At 42.4% G+C, this 7,960-nt stretch overlaps 1 protein-coding gene across 1 annotated transcript; it reads left to right on the forward strand.

Annotated features, from left to right (window-relative positions):
- Positions 1–4,540: 4,540 nt before the first annotated feature.
- Positions 4,541–6,741, forward strand: LOC107185729. The gene is made up of 3 exons (XM_015573485.1): positions 4,541–4,757; positions 5,140–5,299; positions 6,312–6,741. Exons 1-3 carry the CDS (start codon positions 4,586–4,588, stop codon positions 6,739–6,741), a joined length of 762 nt encoding a protein of 253 aa, XP_015428971.1. The 5' UTR covers positions 4,541–4,585.
- The last annotated feature ends 1,219 nt before the right edge of the window (positions 6,742–7,960 follow it).

Genomic DNA, 7,960 nt, shown 5'->3' on the forward strand with positions numbered 1-7,960 from the left:
CATGAGGTTGTTGTCACTTGTAATTTGATGAGGGTACTTACAAGATGTGCTATTTTCTAGACGAGAGAAATAAATTACATCTTTCTCGTCTGTCACTTATGATAGTGATAATTGTAGATTATGTAAACTTGAATAAGAAACAGTATTGCAGTATGATGCATTTCCCGCAATGTTCGATATTCTCATCGTGTTTGTTTTTCAGGTGCTTACAGACGATATTTTTTTTACCGTCACGAATCTGGAAAACTGAAATTTCAGAAGTCATAGAGATTAAGATTCTTCTAATGATTACGAAAAAAAACGCGCATAGTTCTGTCGGTCGTTTTGTCACCAATGCCGAATAAATAGTTGGCATGGTTGGGAAACACGTTAATAAAAAGTCCATAGTACCTTTTTAGTTTGTTGCAAATTGTTCTCAGTTGTAAAGCGTGGGAACTATTATGCTGATACAGATGCTAATAGTGTTACTTTTTCTGAATGTGCTTTAGCCGGCGTTAAACTGATTCCTCTTGCTTACTCATTAATGATAACGCAAGATACGAGTGACTTTGCACTGTGCGCGACTGTGCAAAGTTCTGTGTATGTGGTATTTAAAATCTGACTAATTACCTACAAATGTTTACTGAACCATCTTTGTTTCTTTTCCTGTACATCTCGTTCCCCAAGGATCTCTTATTAGGCGATACGGTCAATGTATTTTTATTAAGTCAACTCCATAAGTACCATACATTAGTGCGATTCGACTGACAATTGCGATTTATTAATCTTGCCGGTAAATTAATTCAAGTGCTAAATTGGAGTACAATCGGACTTCGTCTGTGGCACATGGCGGGAATTAAGCGTGAGGTCAGGTCGTTGCACGGCTACTGGAGCATAGTTCAATATATTAAAATTGATTATCCTATTCATCATTACAATACGTAGCTGGTCGCCGATACTACCAAACTGGAGCATTTTCTTTCGTAACCAGGTTAAATTTCTTGGTATACAAACGGCTATCATAAACGATCACGGGATAAGATTTGTTTCACCGAATTCCAGTATAGTAATCACTTTTACGTTAGGTTGATCTCATTACTATTCAATAATAATGCATGTTTCGATAACAGTTGTGCTACATTGTACAGCTTGTCCGACTTTACGCGTACAATATGTGGTGTATTTGTAAATACATCGTAATGTATAGCAATAAGAATCCTGTATTCTTATTAAGTATAACCTTCAAAGTCGGTTACCGGTTAATAATCAATTACAATCGGATGATTTGTGTTGAGCACAACTATACAACAAAATATCGTGCATGTGCTACAGAATGTTAACTAAAATAAATATTATCCTAAAATATTCCGTGTTGCTTATGAAATATTCGATTATACCGCCGGTACTCGCGATATACTAATACACCGGCGATAATAATATTCGATAACAATCGCTCATTCTAATATCGGTCCAAAGATACCAGGCGGTTGTCCCGCAAAACGAAATTGACATTGCAACGCGATGGTAATCGTGACACGGGGAGTGCCCAGCCTCGAAGGCGCGATCAGGACGATGGTTCTATCGATTCATACGTACCGAGTGCCTTCATGAATTCGTCGAAATTTTCGCTGCTAAACAGCTTGTACCGTTTTCCAAGAAACTGTTCGGCCGGCATGACGATCGATCGGAACTGTCTAGGCTCGAAACACGTGACTGAGAATATAGGTCCAAAGGACGATCGGTTTAGAGTCAGACAGAGACACGAGCACGATGGACCGATGTTCACTGTCTTCTCGCCGGCTCTAGACTGACTAGGATCCGGGTGGACGAGGAACGTTAAAGGTACATACTACGGTCTCAACACTCTGAACCAACTCTGTATAGAATGTTCTGTCCTTCTGCTCCCACCCATCCACCTGCACATTCCTTCATCTCTCTCGACAGTCTCGTGCACCCCCTTTTCGCCCTTCCCGCGTTCGACCTCTCTTTCTCATTCGAATAACTTCTGGCTCTTTTTATCCTTCGTTCAAAAATGTTCTTTCTTTTGGCCGTTTCGCTCACACGTTTTCGCCTCCCTTTCCCCCTCAACCTTCCGGACATTCGCAGCTGCACCGCCAGAGTCTGTGCCTCGTCACTGTACCTTGTCGTAATTTCTTTCCTTTTTATTACATGTTGCCACGAAATTGCTTGCACCCTTCTTTTATTTCCTTCCTCCTTCCTCGCGCAACGTGGCGCTGTTTCGCTGAATATTTTTAGTCCTGTTTTTAGTCGCCATGCGACTACGGGAATCCCGCGGTCTCTTGTGTCGCAACCCTGCGCGAGTAAATCTATCGTGATATATGATCGTTCATATTACCAAGATAAGTGCGTGCAACAATATATGTAATATCTTTATTCGTTCAAACAGTTCATTTTTCTTTTTTCGAATATTTTGTACTTTGAACAGATAAGTTTTTCTTTTTAATTATTTGATATTTTTCATCGAGATATCAAGACATGATCCGTTTACATTATTTGATAAGATTATTATAAAGCGCTAATCAGTTATATTTAGCGGTGAAACGGTGCGAAACCACGGATCATGCGCACACACCGTCCGGTTCTACTGGTGCTCACTGGCCATTGGATGTTATACGATCGTGCGCGACGCTGCGACCAATCGTAATCCGTCACGGTTAAAGTACGGACGTAATTTATTTACCAACGTTCAAACACGCCACATCGATTACCGTTTATTACATGTGGAATTATTTATATGATCTGGGGTTCTTAGACTTTCTGCCACTAGTATATAAACCAGGTTTTTTTACTGTACACGAAGAGTCATTATATTATTATGATATCTAACTCTGTATATTTATCTTAGGATACATACGTGCAATTGATACACGATTTTGGATTAAGAACATGACAGTAAGCTATTTATATACGTAATCTTCGTTTTTCTTCGTTTCTTGACCATTCCTCAAGGCCCTTCAGATAACGCGCAAAACAACCGGTGGTATAACGTTTCATTCAGCCGGCATAGAGCCGGTGTCGAATTCGCTGCGTTTGCCAAACCCCCCATCGTCTTGCGGTCGATAACGGCGCGGTGGAAACGCGACGACGTGGCCGCGTGCGTCTACCCGCGTTCATTCTCGCTGAGCACGATGTCGTTCCACCGATCACGTAGCAACGCGCCACTTTTTCGACGCATGCGAATCCCGTACATTTGGCAACGTTGAAACCACGCGAGAATTCCGCATCTACCACGCGAGAACGCAATACCGTACACACGTACATACGCCGTGACGTGTCCGACGGTTTCTCGAGTGTGTTTACGATCATCGTGGCGCGCGCGAATCACGCAGGTACATCTTCGAAGTATCCTCTCTTGTTTGCTCACATCTTTTTCCCGCAAGATCTCCTGACTCTCGGCTACAGGCATGGAAAGCAATTATTTTCTCATGAAATTTTACATTTCATATATTACCCCACTACTTTCTTCTAAATACGATTGAATTGACGAACGAATTCTATTTATAGTCGGCAACGTGTACGGTTTCTTTCGCGCGCGTATATCGGGATACTCCATACAACCGGTTCCAACCGATCACCGGTTTCTCGCAAGCGTTATTATAAATCCGGTGCGGTCGATGCGCTCCAGAGTATCACCGCATTGGAAACGCGACGACGACCGAGCCAGCCAACGAGGACGTGCGTCGCGTAGCGTCACATACACACACATCCACACACACACACACATATATATATACATATGTACATCCACACCATCACCGCGAGCGTTCAAGAAACCAGCCAACGAGGACGTGCGTCGCGTAGCGTCACATACACACACACACACACATATATATATACATATGTACATCCACACCATCACCGCGAGCGTTCAAGAAAAAGAGGCGATCGCGCGCGCGGGCATGGAGCGACGCGCGATGTGTCACGCTCGCTCCGCCGACGCGGCACTGGCTTTCAGCTCTCACCGTCGGTAGATTTGGCAACGCAGCGACGTGGCAGCGGCATAGATTCCGCTCCGCAACCGCAACCGCACGCCAGCCTAGCGCCATGATGCCAAGCCAAGCTAGCCGTGCAACGGTTTCTCCGCAGTGACGCGCAAGCCGCCCAGCGACGACGTAGCCTACTAAGCCCGAACCGCCTGCGGTAGAGACACGTTTTTCCGTCCAGAGTTCTGTTGTTATTTCTTTTTTTTCGGGCCGGTCGCATCATTTTTGTGGTTAACGTTACGATTAATCGATTTCGTAACTTCATCGACCTCGGTACGCATACATATGTATATTGACCGGCTTGTGCCGTCTCAACCGTGCTTGGATTAATCCGAATCGATAATCTGGTATCTCGTACGGTTTGTCCAAAGAAACAATCGGCATGTGACGATTTCGAGTATCATCATCCCCTATCTGTAACGGTATTGTTGACGAAGTCTGATTCGTCTCTTTCTGGTCTCCTTCTCCTGCCGTCTGTGGTTACCATAAATATCGTATAAAGTTGAAAGATAACAGAAAAGAGGGAACCGAGGAAGAATCGAACGAGAAACGTGAAGAAAAATTTAAAGGGTTGTTCCCGGCTTGTTGCTGCATCAGTCACGATGTTCGATACAGAGAAATTTATCGACGAGATAAAGAATCGACCGGCGATTTACGATGCGAAACGCAGCGAGTACAACGACCGTAACGCCAAGATGACCGCGTGGGACGAGGTCTGCCAGGTGATGGTACCGAATTGGGCGCGCTTGACGGACGAGGAGAGAAACGTAGAAGGTATACCTCACCAGCCTCTTGCGATCGATCGATCCGGATTCCTCCACTTGCACTTGCTCGACCCTGGCACTGGTTGCCCACTGTGACCGTATCTGCAGTCGTTTAAAATTAGTTCTAATTTCTCTTCGTCGAACGATCATGAACGCGACGATCGTTCGCTTACATAATTTTCGAGATAAAAAAGAAGTAGGAGAAATACGGAATTATAACTTTAATTTCTTTAACTGGACTCACGGGTTTTAATTCCCTCCCCGGGGCACGATGAAATTTACTTTCTGTCCGATCAATTCGCTAGACTGATTAACAGTCATTCCGCTCTACTGAACACCGGGTGTAACTAAATGTACTCGGGAAAAAATGTATACCGTCCCTCGTTTTTCAGAGAAAAATTTACGTGGGAAATGGAGGAATATCCGGGACTACTTCATAAAAGAGCTGAAGCTTCAAAAGTCGCAAAAATCAGGACTGTCCGGTCGCAAACGAAAGAAATACATGTATTTCGATCAGCTGCAGTTCCTAATGCCAACGGTGGAGAACAAACGGTTGGTATAACCTCCGGCGTTGCTTAGGCGTTGATCTTTCATTTTAACCCTCACTACTACTGGAGCATGGACTACTGTGTCCGACTTATTCCTGACGCCGCACTGACATATTCCACTAACGCAGTGACGATGCCCAAGCTGGAGACCCTCACCGATATCCTATGTCGATGGCAGCAAAGTATATAGGACAACAGCAATTTGATCGATTTTCACTTTTTTACATGAATAGACTCTAAATAATATTCAGCCTATTTAAGTAAAAAAAAATGAAAATCAATAAAATTGCTGTTGTCTGTTTATACTTTGTTGCCGTTGATGTAGTTCATAGTCAGTTTCGGATTGCATTCGGATATTTGTTATACGTATACGAAAGGGGACTTATTTGATATATCAACATAGAATGATTTCAATGATTTTTACGTTTTCGGGGGCATGATTCTGAACAATTTTTTTCTTACATATAACCGATGGATGACCTTAGTTTCCGAGATATTCGCCAAAAACTGTTGATACCGGTACAGTGAATTCTGTTTACAATTACTAACTAACTCAGATCAGTATAATGGTTTGTACAGTACTTTTTTTCTTCGTTAAGTAGCTCTAACCAACTCAGATCAGTATAATGCTCTAAAAATACAAAAAAAAAACACGGGTAATAATATTTATTTGGATAGGAAAAAACTTCTTAAACGAACCGCATAAGTTTTGTCGGCTACAAAAAAGGATAGTGAATCGAAAAGAAATAGAGTGTCAGCCGAAGACGTAAGTGAATACTTTTACAGCGTCTCAGCCCAGCCGTTTCCATATGACAATAAACGTCGGTCACTTTCCCACTACGATCAATCGTACGACAAATCGTATCGTTTTTGAGTCGTTTTGCACGAACAGCTCCGTTATTGTGTGCGTGTTGCTCTTGGGACTAGCCAGAAATGACTCCAGTACCGTATTGGGAGGGTTAAATGACAAAGAACACAAGGACAGTTTTTATATCGGTTCATGCTGTACGTTACAGACACGTCGGGGTGCCGTTAGCTACTTGCAAATCGGAGGAAAGTGAGGGTGAAATTGATAATCCGGTGATGGAGGAATACGATGTGCCGGTGGCTCATGGCGCTCCTTCCATAACAACAGCCGGAGAGTATCTTCAACCGGGCGCGTCCTATAAAATGTGTCACCGTTATCCGAAGCAGATTTGCGAGACGTCGTTCACGTCCTTTGATAATGAAATTCACGATATGCTGTCTTCGCACAGCAGTCAACGGGTCCCTTACGACGAGGACGACTACGACAGAATGTTTTTACTCTCCTTATTGCCTGTCATCCGACAAGTACCGGAAGAGAAGAAGCTGGACGTCAGGATACAGATACAACAAGTTCTCGCGCTGGCCATACGTCCTGCTGATAATTTCATCGTGTCAGTGCACGATCGTCATAATTCATAAAAATCAAGCACTAGAGAGACTCGAGTATATGTCGTAAGTACACACATCCGGTGCGATATTTTGGGTTCTTATCGCGGGGAAACATTACGTGGGGCCACGATATTATCATCGATTCGGATATCGTGAATAACACAGAATGTTTCCTTTTTGATCGTTTGATGTAAAGGTGCACCGTCTTGTAGACGCACGAGGCAATTAACCATCGGATGCGCTTCGGTTACGTTGATTTTGATAATTGCCTGATAATGTATAATATGTAGAAACGTAGGTTGCGAACCCGGTACGGTGTCATAAGTATGGCGTTAGTGTTCACGAACGTTTCAGGACCGTAGTTGACAGCAAGAGAGCACGATTTTACGGATTACACTTCAAGTACCTATACCTGTGATATTATGCGACGAAACTCCTTTCGACTAACGCAGAAATAGAAATAGACATCTATAGAACCATGGCGGTGTTACTGCAACGGAAACGGCAATGCGATGTCGGTCTTTGCGCGCGAGATCAGTACATGTATTTTCGTAATTTGAAATAAATATCAGTAATATTTTACCGATACCCTTTGGACGTGGACAAATACAAAAATTGGTAACGAAAAATATGTATAAACAAGAATGTCAATGTGTGACATTAATTTTAGTCGGTATACGATTCGTTTGTGTCTAGGCACCGACTAGGTATAGGATAGACCTATCATTTTATGGCACTTCTTGTCTCATGTTCTGAAATACCGATAGTGTAAAAAGTCAGGGATTTTCTGCTGCCCTCTACGTTATGAGAACGGTGAATTTGTGAACTACGTTAAATCCATTCGAGCTCAACTAGTCTAACTTTTACAGTGTTGTCGAGTCTAAAGTACGCAATATTGTCAGATCATGAGTGTTCGGTATGTCAGAAAATCATCGAAGGGTTTTAGTCCCGACGGACCTATTGGTTTTTTTTCGCGTACAAAAAAGTTATTGCGTTTAATATTGTTTTTATGAATATGTATATGTATTATTATGTACATTTGAGTAAATTATTTTATTATTCCATTGTTATTACAACAGTTTAACAGTGACAACGAACGCATGTATATTTTCAAATATCGGACTAACGGTATATTTTTATTCTATATTATTACATATAAGTGAGTAATACGTATGAAAAACGTAATCGAAACACAGATTTTTATTACATCACAAACATCGCATAAAAGATATTTCGTTATATTGACATT

The sequence above is a fragment of the Dufourea novaeangliae genome, unplaced genomic scaffold (assembly GCF_001272555.1).
Source record: "Dufourea novaeangliae isolate 0120121106 unplaced genomic scaffold, ASM127255v1 scaffold56, whole genome shotgun sequence".
Taxonomy (NCBI): domain Eukaryota; kingdom Metazoa; phylum Arthropoda; class Insecta; order Hymenoptera; family Halictidae; genus Dufourea; species Dufourea novaeangliae.

Bases quoted from the DNA above. Each gene is read 5' to 3' on its own strand.
- LOC107185729 (XM_015573485.1), top strand. From the start codon at position 4,586: ATGTTCGATACAGAGAAATTTATCGACGAGATAAAGAATCGACCGGCG. The intron at 4,758-5,139 runs GTATACCTCACC...CTCGTTTTTCAG, and splicing joins CGAGGAGAGAAACGTAGAAG to AGAAAAATTTACGTGGGAAA. The intron at 5,300-6,311 runs GTTGGTATAACC...TGTACGTTACAG, and splicing joins CCAACGGTGGAGAACAAACG to ACACGTCGGGGTGCCGTTAG.